General features: G+C 37.4%; 1 protein-coding gene across 1 annotated transcript; it reads right to left on the bottom strand.

The window, feature by feature from the left end:
• Positions 1 to 2,479: 2,479 nt before the first annotated feature.
• On the bottom strand, positions 2,480 to 13,519 carry LOC127871644 (solute carrier organic anion transporter family member 4A1-like). The gene is made up of 13 exons (XM_052414762.1): positions 13,397 to 13,519; positions 11,699 to 11,808; positions 11,080 to 11,408; positions 10,372 to 10,596; positions 9,772 to 9,874; positions 8,606 to 8,727; positions 8,178 to 8,296; positions 7,773 to 7,911; positions 5,682 to 5,877; positions 4,734 to 4,881; positions 4,059 to 4,255; positions 3,457 to 3,521; positions 2,480 to 2,979 (listed from the first exon to the last, which is right to left on the bottom strand). The coding sequence occupies exons 2-13, from the start codon at positions 11,782 to 11,784 to the stop codon at positions 2,660 to 2,662; spliced, it is 2,049 nt and encodes a 682-aa protein (XP_052270722.1). The 5' UTR covers positions 11,785 to 11,808; positions 13,397 to 13,519; the 3' UTR covers positions 2,480 to 2,659.
• Positions 13,520 to 14,276: the final 757 nt, after the last annotated feature.

Raw genomic sequence — 14,276 nt, 5'->3', positions numbered from 1 at the left:
GATTCATCGTAAGGTACATGCTGTTTGCATGCCTTCGAAATTGTTATCATTATATTTCTTTTGAACTGCCCACTGTCGGTTTCTTTGATTCTCGCATTTAAGACGATTTATTTGATTAAATTTAAGTCGTAAATCTTTGTTGTCACAGTTTTCGTCGCATGCAAACGTGATAAAGTACAAGGATTGTATGGCAGATTGTAAACCCAATATTTAATTGTTTCCCTGTATCCAGTATCATTTTAGGACGGCAAACAAACAATGCAATTTATAACAAATGATAGTCGTCAAAATTTCGGAAATAAAAATGGAGTTACCGGTGTGTACAGTCGCATACTGGCAGCAATAATAAATTGCCCCGATTGCCCCATTGATTAACTGCTTGGGAGCAGGCATTAACGACGACCATCTTCCTGCTTTGACATTTTTTTACTAAATTTTATGAAGAATTCGAATGTACGAGCAAAGTGGTTTCGGTTTGATAACGTTTGTCGAGTAGTATTTTGGATGGACTTGTGTACATGCTTCTTTCATTGCGGCTCATAGTTTTTTCAATACATGTAATGATAACTCTTGCAAGTTATATTTGTGTCGTTTTTCAACAGACAGTTGTAATGTTTTTATTTCTGATTCAGTGACCCATAACACGTTGCTGATCTTGAACATGAAATTTACTTAACGATACGATTTAAATTACTGTCAAATAGTATTAACCTAAATATAACTTCAATGAAATTATGCATTCATGAGAGAAACGTTGCTGAAGTTCTTCCTCAAGACAAACGGTAACATTGACAGGCGTTTTGTATGTAACAATATAAAAACACGGGTTTATAATTGGTTAAGTGTCGATTCAACTTAAAACAGCAAATTATAGTTGATACATGTTTATGAAGCCATACATTACCCGTAGTAACAGCTGAATTCCTGATTATATTAAAACACGGGTAAACATTCCAACAGTTTCATTTACAAATACATGTAGGTGATCATGACAACTTTATAATGCAGTTGATGATATTAAGCGACGCACTCAATTTTATCGTTTATGTTTTGCTTTTCAGTTAATCTACATGTTGGTGTTATCGTTTATGTATTAAATCCCTCAATATTATGTAAACAGAATACCTGTTGCCTTATACCGGATGCTTGAAGTCGTGGGTGTATTATGACGAAATAAGTTTTTTTACTTGCGTAATCCCTGAAAGAAATGCGTATTTTATGTTTGAAAAAAGTAATAAATACTTTATGTGGATATGGTTATTTTATGATCACCATCTTTGCATAATATCTGGAATGTGTATTATATTTGTAATAATAATTTGCAATTTGTAATGTTTAATTCAATTTTATAGTAAAAGATTAGTTGATTATTTAATCACATGCAATACTTATAGTATCTAATTAAAAGCAATATAATTGACCCCCTCTGTGAAAACGGGGCTTTATGTAGGTGCGTAAAGAGACGCACGTGCTAATCAGGGTCGACACTTTCCGCTTAAACTCGATTTTCGCTATGAAGGGCATTTGTTTTAACGAAAAATACCATACAAATGTAAAGTGTCATCCCTTATTACCCTTTGCGAACAGCACAGGTTAATATGGAACGACACTTTACGCACATGCACCGGATTTCCCAACGCGTGGCTCATATTATTTAACCCATTTAAGCCTAGTGGACTCTCCCATCCTTCTAAATAGGATCAATTTATTTCCAAAATTAGGGATGTGTTGTATATTTTTTTCTATTTAGAATATTTCTTATAGAAATTGCTTTAAGCAAACAGCGCAGACCCTGATGAGACGCCGCATCATCTGGGTCTTTGCTGTTTGCCAAGGCCTTTTTTCTAGACGCTAGGCATAAATGGGTTAACATAGTATTTCTTGAAAGTCTACTACCGGAAACATATATTTGTATATAGCCACCAGCACAAGTAGTTTATGTGTGAGCTATTGTCACATTCCAAATTATCATTCGTTAGAATTGAATAAACAAAACCCCGTTAGTACTGAGGTATTGTCTTGATATTTCATCTCTTTTTATAAATCATTTAATTTATACTCGATTAATGTAGCGTGGCTTTCTGTATATAAATATGTAAGGTTTATATGTACAGTAAAAGTCACGAAGCTTCCGTACTTTTAGACCGAGAACGACTCGGTTCACAAAATATACATTTCCCTTTTGAAAAAAAAAACTTCCAATATTTGATATCACTTAGATTCGACTCCCCTATCACTGATTGTGCTCACCCAGCCAGTGTAAGCCTTCACGATTTTTCACCAATTTTCAAATAAAGGTATGTTTCCTTTGAATGTGAATCATCTATATTTAATATTAATTTACTATATTTGATGTGAATATGTTTTTCTAATAGTGTGTATTTTAGTATGTATTAATATCCTTGCAGTGTATCACATCGTATTAACTCCTTATTTAGGTACATATTTGTTAACATAACAATTGTTAACAATCCGTCGGTTGTTGTTTGCATTTGTTTATATTTGATGAGTTTCATATTTTATCACAGAATGAGAAACAATAATTTATTTACAGTTAATATATTAATATATTTCCGACTTAATTAATATATTGTTGTAATTCCCAAAACGGTAACCAGTGACTCACGCAAGTATCAACACAAACTTAACCCCGGCAACACTATAATCTTGTAGAGTCTCTAGACCGTATAAATATATTCCCATTGTCTGAATTGGCCACACCATTGAAATGTTCTACAGTAGCTACGGTTTCGATGGTAACGACTTTTTCCTCCGTTGGCGGCGGCTTGTACACGATGGACGCTATGAGGAACAGTAGGCAGCCGGCCACCTTGAGACCCATAAACCACAACACGATACGCGTTCCCATTGCGCTCTTGTCGTACATCCAGCACGAGCCACGCGTGCCGCACGTGTCCTGCCAAATGGTGCACGTGCTGTCGATAATTGCGCCCAGAATGACCGGGCCCGTGGTCGTACCTGCCAGTGACAAGGTTAGAAACCAGTAAACTCACATTTCGTAGGATTTCGGTATGAGAGATCTTATACTGAATAAGCATGTATTCAGTGCATGCATGAAAAGCACGCCCTTGTATTTGAATCTACAATTGTCGAATAGACTTTATACAGCACGAGAAAGTGAACTTTGACGTTTTATGAGGTCATTCTTTGCAATGGAAGTATCAGTATGTAAGCACACAGAATGTAAACCAAAACGGTTAGCGCAACGAATATGAAACGTTTGCACGTAAATGTACGGACCGATAGCTAAATGAATACTTTAATGGATAGATTGATGGTCGGATTGATGGTTGAATGGATGGGCGGATGGACGGAAGGAAGGAGGGACGGATGGATGGATGGTAAAGTTTATGATTGAAGACGATCTCGGATCTGACTCAACGGTGGCTCGATTTTACATATTGAGCATGTGAAAAGTTTCAAATCTGAGCTTACCCACTAAACGTACAAACAACAGGTTGACACCTATGCCTATCGACCTCTGATTATCAGGTACACATCTGCGGGCATAGAAACGCAGTTTCGATGTTAATCCTTTGAAAAGCATTGAAATAAACCAATTGCTTACTTTTCTAAACAAACATTTTTTAAACGTTGTAACATTCTTTAAATTTTTGTTTATTGTTGATTAACAACGCTAAATCTTAAATAACTCTTATTCTAATATTGACTGTAAACAGTTCTGCATCTTCAATGAATACAATTTAAAACATCTTCAAAACTGTAGATTCGATTTTTATATATAAAATGAAGCATGGGACTTTCGCATGTCATTACAGAACGAACTGCTCATATGAAGCCAATATACCATACCTCAAACGCAATTCTTAACACATCCAAATAACACACTTTATTAATCATATTGAAAACATAAAGAATCATACTTGAAAATAGTACTTAAAATACAAAAATATCATATAGAAAACACACTGTTCAATACCATACTTCATACTTTCTGAAACTTTGGAGATCACTAACTTACTATACCATACTGAAATCATCAAGATGTTACATTTAGAAGTTTGCGTCGAACATACCTGAACAATGCTGCGACCCCGGGTGACATAGTAGCAAAGGTCAGCACCATGGTAACCAAGAACATTGCACAGAACACGTACAGCCACGGACAACTTCCGGAACACTTGCCCGGCTGGAAGGAAGTGACGTCACTTGGCGACGTGTTGGTCGACAGGGCAGTGGTCGCGTTGGCCAAACAGCTGCAGTTTGCATAGGTCTGTGAAACATCATGACTTGAATTTACATGTGAAACATAGGATTTAAATGTAAATATAAAGCAACATAATTTAAATTTAAAAGTAAAGCACTAGGTTTTGTATTTAAATGTAAAGCGACAGGATTCGAATTAAAATGTGAAACACCGGAATTTGAATTTAAACGTGAAGCACTGCTATTTAAATTAAAATGTAAAACAGCAGGCTTTGAATTAAAATGTGAAGCATCAGGATTCAAATTTAAATGTGAAGAACCAGGATTTGAGTTTGAATGTGAAGCACCAGGATTTTAATTTAAATGTGAATCACCCGATTTGAATTAAAATGTGAAGCAACAAGATTTGAATTTGATGTAAAGAAAAAAGATTTGAATTTAAACATTATATTTCAAATAAACGAGTACAAGTCGTAATTAAATTTTGTAACGCATTGCTTCCCGACCTCGACCACGTCATTTAGATTGTAGGTTTGTGACCATACCTTTTTTCCGTCGATGGTAATGGAGTCCGTACATCCGGCATGGCATGGCGAAAAGAAGATGATTCCCTGAGCACACAATGGCTCGAAGCCTTCGGTAGTGCAGCCGCAGAGTTCGTTGCAGCCGGAAACTAGTCCAGATGCTGGGGAGCTGAAATAAAGGACATGGCGTTGGGATTTTGAACCATTTCAATAAATTGAATAATGCTAATAAATGTTTATTTTATAATTAAATACGTTTACAACTAAATATTACGGGTTATAATTTAGAATAAAAGGAAAGAATATTGCGATAAGTTTCGGATACAAAGAGTATAAAAAAGGAATACATCATAAACAGGATAATCTAAATTATTCATGACCATTATAATGGCATTATTATCCATTTATGGAATACAGTGGCTGATGTTGATCCATTTATGGAATACAGTGGCTGATGTTGATCGATTTATGAAATACAGTGGCTGATGTTTATCTATTTATGAAACACAGTGGCTGATATTGATCCATTTATGAAATACAGTGGCTGATGTTGCGCAAAGCATTGGGTTTTCAGAGGGCTATATGCAGTTTTTTTTTGTTATAAGGAAATGTTATGGGCAAAGGACCAGAAATCCTCTTCCGATAGAGTTTCTAGAGTTGTATTGTTCGCAATATTGAGTTATATGTTTTCATAATCAAATCCAGTTTAATTGGAACTACTTTCCGAGTCAACAACAAACGTGTGTTGAATAAATTCGATAAGCCAAAAGCTGCAGAACAACATAGCACAACAGTCACCGGTATGTACTTACACATATTTTTCGTTAATTGTCTAAGCCTGGACATGTGGATTCCGTTAATTTGTCCATATTAGGTCAGAAGCGCTCTCGAAAAATATTTATTTACAGGCCATATATCCCACCGAACGGGGTCGAGAGAAGTCATGTCACTAATAGTATATACGCTTACCCTTGCATGTAGGGGCTATCCATGCCGTACACAGGGTCATTGGGGCACTGGGCGAGCATGAAGGGGCCGCATAGGCAGGCGGCGACCATGAAGGCGGCACACATCCGGATGATGCCCCGGCACTTTAGGTTGAAACGCTTCACCAGGTATCCACCCAGCAGCATGCCTCCACCGGAACCAGGTATGGTGATAATGCCTAGCATACAAAAACAAATTTACGAAAATTCATTGCGTGTGCTTAATTCATTGATGTCGTTTGCATAATCATTAGAATGCGAACCCATGTGTCAACTCTGACAGAAAACCTTCATGTAAACGCATTACAGACGCCTTCCCATGATGTTGACACCCTATTTGTCAGAACCGACTGAAAAGCTACATCTTAATAGATATCGTGCGCCTAATTATAACTATTCCGACCCATGTGGCAACTCTGGCAGAAAAGCTTTATGTATACGGATTTCAGACGCCTACCCATGACTCTGTCAGCCTATGTTTCAACTCTGACAGAATGCCGACATCTAATTGAATGATATACGCCTATACATTATGCCGCAAGCCCATGTTTCACCACTGACTGAAAAGCGAACTCAAAATGGATGTAATACTCCTCCAATGACGGTCCAAGTCTATGTGTCAACACTGACTGAAAACCTACATTTAAATGGATGTCATTTGTTATATCCATGACGATGTGTTCGCTCTAAATGAAAGCCTACATATAAATGGGTGCTGTACGCTCACCTATGACAGTGCCAGTCTTTGTGTCAGCTCTGACAGAAAACTCAAGTCTAAATAGATGACATTCTTCTACACATGAATTACGGTGGCAGCAAATGTGTCAATTCACTAAATTGGTCCTAAAAACTAACATCCACATCGATGTTATACGCCTACTCATGAATTCATGTGTCAACTCTGACCGAAAATTTACATTTAAATAAATGTCATACGCTTACCCATCACGGCGGTGCCTGTCCATGTTTCAACCCTGAATCTACATCTACATTAATCATACAATGCAACCAATCAATCAATTGAAACATCACCTTTTGTATCAACACTTTTATTTTAATGGCTGTAATAGGTCTATCCATTACGGTGCAAACCCACGTGATAACAATACAAAATACATCTACAGATGGTATACACTTCCATTCGCCAGTTCCCGTCTATTTTTTAAGCACTTATGGAAACGTTATATTTAAATGGGTGTCAGACTCCTACCAAAAACTATACCAACCATGTTTTAACATGAACTGAAAACCTACATCAAAATGGATATTATACGCTTACCCATAACTGTACAGGCCAATGTTCCGACATTAAAAAACACATCTCAACACTAACTTAAAACACACAGAAACATGAATCCTACGCCCCTACCCATGGCATTGGCATGTGTGTCTCTACTGTCGGACACGCTAGATTTTATTAGACGCTATACGCTGTAACATGATTGTACCAACCCGTGTCTCGTCACCTACGTCTAAACGGATGTTATTGTGACTATTAAGTTATACACGCATATCAATGAATGGACCCATCCATTATCAACATTGAGTGAAAACAAATTGAGGCTTTACGTATAGCTGAAACTGTGCCACACTATGAGTCAACACTGACTGAAAACCTCCATCCAAATCTATGCTTAACGCCTTCTCACGACTTCTCCAGCCTATTTCCCCACACTAACTCAAAAGCTTAGATCTAAATGGATGTTATAAGCAAAGCCACGACTGTACACTCTTTGTGTCACCACAGACTGAAAACATAGCTTTAATGGATGCGTTTCGCCTAGCCATGACTGTGCCAGCTTATGGGTTCAACTCTCAATAAATTCTTTGCACCTACCAATGACTGTGCTTTTCCATGTGTCAACACTGATCGAAAACCTACATTGAAATGTATGTTATCTGCCCATTTTCCAATTTGTCAACACACTTAATCATTACCATGTAAACCCGTGTGTCAACGGTGACTGAAAAACGGTATGGATGTTATACGCCTACCCACGAAGTATTCAGTCCATGTGCAAACACTAACTGAAAACCTACATCTAAAATGAGTCTTTTATAATTAAACGCCTACCCATAACAGTGCCGGCATATGTGATGTCGACGTTAAATTTCTCTTGAATCAGTTTGGCCCCAAACGTCGCCATGCCTCCGATGATCAGAGCTTCGACTGCAGCGCCGAAGCAGATGAACACGTACGTAGGATTTGTCACCTTGAGTTTGATTACATATAAGTTGATTGGTCATTCTCACATGTTTAACATAACGTTTTTTACACACGATTTCAACGAATGCAAATGGAAATCAAAACCATTGTGTATATGTGTATTAAATAATGCCAATATAATTATACTACTGTATGGTAATATTGGCGATTTGCGGCGTAATACCGGTGCAGTACAAAATTTAAAAAATAACTTAAATATTTATTGTTTACCAATATACTATCAACCCTTTTCAGGTACAATAAATTAATTACCAAGAACCAAATTGATTTTGGAAAATCCTTCCAACTCTTTCCGAAATTGACCTTGGCAGTTAGTTCGTCGTTTCCCCCATGAGCCTCTGATGCACGAGCCTTCTGGACTTCTTTGTAACCTAAGCAATTGTGTATGCTCGTTGAAAAACTATAAGATCATTATTAACACGTCAAACATCTCAAATAATATAAATATGTACGTATATTTAATTATTTCTTTTAAAATGGGGATGTAGAAGTACGATAAGCAGGTAGCTGCCCGATATTTTTGTGCTCGGCACAAATAAAACAACGGCTCGGCATGCCTCATATATATTAAAAAGCGATCAGGCAGTGTCCTGCAATATTCTAGATATCAACATTTTAATTGAACCACTGGTTCTTACTTTCTAGGCAGGCGTTTAATTGAACCACTTATTCGCACTTACTTGGCAAGCGTTTCGGGTAACCGTATATAGGAAATGCGACGGCAAGGAAGCCCAGCGTGGCTATGAGAGGCGCTATCCACCATGCGCCCACCCACTGGGGGTCAGCCGGAGTTAGTGGAACGCTGGAAATCACGTGACATGATTTGATTAATTGCGCATTAAAGCCATTACGATGAAAAGCCGTGTGTGCATATATAGGAATAAAAGATTGGGTTGAGACTTTTCCAAACGTTGTGTATGCAATTTCAAAATACACCTTACAGCTTCTATAATGGTTTAATGAAAACAAGATATATTGATGACCCATGTGTGTGTCCTGAATCGCACATATATACTTCAAATTATCTCGAGTATCATATAAAACTTTCAAACTGAATTATGGTGGCTTTCTGAACACCAACATTTTCACTTATTGTGCAAAGCGTTATGCGCTTTTTAACTTACAGCGATGAACAAAGACGCCTGCAGTTTTGCACCTTGAGTGTGATGCTTACACGTAAATAACATATTTACCACAACCTCAGATATAACTCCTTCAAAAGCCATTGGCAAAAATGTCTATTTCAGCATTGTATTCAGTATTGCGAGCATCAGAACCGGGTCCGTATCTAACAACTAATTTTTAGTCTAAAGTCTACAAAATCATAATTATTTTTATTTTTAAAACTGTTATTTACTAAAAGTACTTGAAAGTTAAGTATTCAATAGCAATTAACACCTACGATTATAATTCTTTGTTTAGAACAATATGTTATTGATATGAGCCGCGCTCTGGGTTAAATAGGCTTAATGCATGTGCGGTAAGTGTCATCCCAGATAAGCCTGTGCAGTCCGCACAGGCTAATCAGGGACGACACTTTCCGCTTTTATGATATTTTCTGTTTAAAGAAAGTCTCTTCTTAGCAAAAATCTAGTTTATGCGGAAAGTGTCGTCCCTGTTTAGCCTGTGCGGACTGCACAGTCTAATCCGGTGCATTATGCACATGCATTATGCCCCGTTTTCTCAGAACGCGTCTCATATTATAACCACGTTTAGCTGCATATATATGAAAACTCTGAGGTATTTTTTTGAGTCTAAGACTATTCTTTATTATTTAGTCTAAGATTATGGTGGTAAATACGAGCCCTGCAGATAAATGCCCCTTCCCCCGTGACACGCCTCTCACCTGGCGGGATCCACCTTGTCGATGTCCACAAAGAGGCTGAGCGTCTGGCCACCCACCACGTAGCCGGCTGCCACACCCACCGCGGCGGAACTGAACGTCCAGCCTGCGGGACGCAATGTTTAAGCAACGCGTTCAAGAAACGTTAACAGTTAGAAGCTATTACACGTTCTGAAAATTTCGCCCCGAATCAATCGTTGTAGTTATTTGAATCTGAGCCTGAATGGCCATTTCGGTCCGCAGTGGATTTTTGGAAACCTTATGGGAAATTATTGTTTAATAATATACCAGCAGACATGTAGTCCCGGGTTATTATGTTAGGACTACATGTATGCAGGTCCGTGGCAACACATTGCTCATACCAAGCCTCATACCATTGCATTTAATGCACTTCAGATGCACCTTACTGTTTTCGGTTACTAAGGGCCTGTAAGTGTACCAGCATGATTTGTAATTTATACATTAACGTATTGACATCGTTTCCAGTGCATCAGGTGCAAACAGCTGACTCATAAACCGAATGATCTACTTCGTCTTGCATTTACTGTATCTGAGATAGCGCACATCGGTGCGGTGGACGCTTAGTGAAATCCATTTACTTACCGATGTATAGGGCTGTCAACTTTGCCTTGCAGTTCTCGTCGATGTAGGAGAGCCCTATGGTGAACATCGGCGCCGCCCCGATCCCCAGCAGTATGTTGCCCACCATGAGCAGGCCGTAGTACATCACCACCGAGTTCGCGATGGTGTCGTCAGCTGCAGCGCGCGTGGAGCACGTATCTGTGACGTTGTCATCCAGATGGCAGATGTTGGTGCTAGCGTTCACGTCTACGTCGATATTGGAGGAAGATTAAAATGAATATTAAAAAATATACTCGTTCTTTTAAAGGAAACGCACGTAAACAAAGAGTACACTCATTTTGACTAGGATTAAATTTAGTAGCGTTGAGAGGCATTTACCACATTAGTTTTTTAACGTTGATATGGAACTATGGTCAACTTGCAAATCAGAATTTTAGTATACATTTTTGCGTTTGCTAAATATCAAGCATTAATAATACCATCCGTATCGTTATAATTATAAAAACATATATATATATATATATATATATATATATATATATATATATATATATATATATATATATATATATATATATATATATATATATATATATAATAACTTTTATTACTCAGTATTTGCTCCAAGCCCTTAGATCAAGTTCGCTATGTGTTTCGATAAATCTGTTAGAACGGGCATGACAAAACCACCATGAAATCAATAATATAGGTTACTCTGTATTCGTTTACCGGCAGAAACTTTGTACTTATAAGCCTCGCCGATGAAATGCGGAAGCGAGAACACCAATGAGCCGGCGGCCATCAGAAGTATCCCGGTTCCCATCAGTCGGGGCTTGTGGCGCTTCTCGCCGAAATATCCGAAGAGAACTGAGCAAATGATGGAACCGAAGTCATTGGCACTGGCGATAAGGCCGGAACGAGAGCTGGGGAGGGAGTAGCGCTTCTCCAAGGCGACAAGGACAACGTTGATGACGCCATTCACGATAAAGCCCTCAAAGAAGCAGAACACGCACTGCCAGAATACGTGCACCTTAATAGTATTCATGCGCTGCAAACATCTGAAATGACGCAATTTAACGACGTGTAATATCAAGTGCTCGCACAATGATTTTCAACCAAACGCAAAAGACGAAAAAAATCAACAACAACGTTAAACACTAAATTAATAAAAAATAACAAGCGACTGATACTTGTATGTTTTTTTCTTAAAGCAATTATCAAACGAACAGGTACATTACGTTTTAATTTTAAATGTTCATGTCACACGTTGAGTTATAGAATGTAATTGTTCTTCTAGAAATAATATTTCGTCGTAGCAAATTCTTGGATACAGTTAGGTTAGCATTACGCTGGTTTGAATCTCAGGCAGCCATATTTTTCACTCGGTTCATCTTGCTCCGCACCAGGCTTTTCCGCATACTGCTGTTGGCTCATCTGTGGCAGGAATGACTCGTTAGCCTGCAAGTATAAACATAAGAAGTGTGTGTAAGGGTTGAGATAATTGGCAGGTTTCAGTGTATGTACGAAAAGTATCAAGGTTAATTGGCGACTATTGCAAATTACTAGAAAAACAAGAATATACCTGACAGTGATTGAAGCTCCCCCGATGATAGAATTGTTCGATATACGGGTTTATTATGTGGAAACGAACTTTTGTTCAAAGGCTAATAACTCCCTTAAAAATTCGCCGCAGCGGAACAAAGTGACATAACGTGAACATTCGGGATACTGATGTTTGAGATTCAACAAGATTCAATGGTTACTATGCTCTGATACAGAAACGTTAAATTCATTAGAAAATGTCATTATATTAATAATGCTAATCAAAGATCTATACACAAATGTCTCTTGATAGATCTGTTTATGAATCGTCATATTACTCAACGAATGAGTCTGAATTATACGCACCAATATAGTTGCTGCATATGACGTGCCATAAGATTTTGATACTTGATCTAATCTAACATGGAAAGGAATTATTATAAAAAGGCCAAATATTATCGAAAAAATCAAAGGAGTGGAACAATGCATATAATTGTTCGTGAAATTTCAAGAAACTCGGATCACTTATTACTTACGTCTCGCCGGACATAAAAATATCAGTATAAAATTAAATATTAATATAAGGGCAAGAACTCCCTAAAAATCATTCGACTTAAGCGACCTGACAATTATGCGCATATCCACATTATTTGAATGCTGAATATAAAGTTTATTCAATGCGGATCATAACCTCATGTGAACTCGCCCGGAAAAGGAAATAAAAACATATTATTAAGCAAAGGGCAATAACTCCCTAAAAGGCCGTTACGACTTAACAAAGCTGAAATTTAAAATAAGTGCATTCGTGTGGAAACGAATTGTAAAATATTAATAATCGAAAGGAAACTCAGTGATAAATCATTGGGCCGGAATGACACTATATGGATGCGCCTGTCAATCATGTATGGATGATGCTTATCAAGTATCATCAAATTTGGATTAATAATGCCGAAATCACGCGTGAAACGAAGTGACGTGTTACTAATAAAAGGGCAATAACTCCATGAACAATCACTGAACCTGAACGTCCTGACAACGCTGCGCGTGTCCACCCTATAGGGATGTTGCATATCAAGTTTCATCAATGTCTATTGTTTCAGGCTCGCGCGGGAAAAAAACTGTGTTGGACGGAAGGTTGGAAGGAAATGCGGAATTACGGACGGACGGAGGGAAGGACAGACGGAAACATCGAGTATTAACGAAACAATTATCCGGGTAATTTTTTTCATACCCATGCAAACTCAAATTCATCAAAATAAGATTTCGTACGGACGGACATAACGGCTACTATAGTTGCTCCCATTCCGGAGAATATAAAACCTAGCAAAAGGTATAAGAATAAATAAAAGGGAAAAGTAAAATTTAAATCTCAATATCTGCTCCAGTAACTGCAGTGAAACAGCAGTCTTTTGTTGCTCAGACATCTCAAAACGCACATGATTGTACAAATACTGCACACATATGCGTCTTTTTCGCACCAGTTCCAAAGAGTAAGTAAAAGTACCTTGTCGGATGAACGAATTACAGCCGACGGTATTGTTTGAACACGTTGACCTATATGATAATCATAACACAAGTTAACCTAGCCCTTATCCAATTGTGAATGGTCATGTCAGACTTGAAAATGGTTTTTGATTGTAAATTGCGATACCAAATATTGTGTATAAAGTGTGTCACACACGTTAAAGATAAGTTCATTCTATTCGAACCATCTTAAGACATTTAAGCATTGCAATTCTAGTGTATTTATACATGAATACTAACACAATAAATTTATAAAAACTTCTGCCGACAATATAACGAAACATGACTTAATCAAATCAAAAACGTGTTTGCTCATTTACGTGTTGTAAATTCAACGTATATTTCTTCAATCTGAATATAAAGATGTAGTATCCTCAAAACACCCAATACATCATGTTAGTGACAACAGTCTTAAATGGCTGTACTTACAACAAAGGTATATTCATTTTAGCAATAATAATACAATGACCAGAAATCCGTAAACGAAATTTTTCGGTGTATTCACTAACCAAAATTTCATAGTTCTTTTAATAATATACACAATTTCCGTGCCAAACTTAATTGCTGGATAACAGGTCGATAAATTGCTTTCCGTTGGACTTAGTGTACTAATTGTAAAAATAAAAACGTAAAACAAATGGATACAAAACCATTATTTTGAAACTAGAATTTTCAAATTAAATGCCTGGATTTTATGTAACAAATATGCGGATAGCCAAATAAATTATTGAATAAAAATGCTTATCTTTTAATTCACAATTTGTTTAGCATCGACTATTTTTACGTAGATCTCCATTATGCTCAAAATAAACGACAAATATCCGTTAATTTGCAGTTTGAATCATGGGGAGCCGGTGCAT

Source organism: Dreissena polymorpha, chromosome 3 (assembly GCF_020536995.1).
Source record: "Dreissena polymorpha isolate Duluth1 chromosome 3, UMN_Dpol_1.0, whole genome shotgun sequence".
NCBI lineage: Eukaryota > Metazoa > Mollusca > Bivalvia > Myida > Dreissenidae > Dreissena > Dreissena polymorpha.
This window is presented reverse-complemented; position numbering and strand designations above follow the sequence as displayed.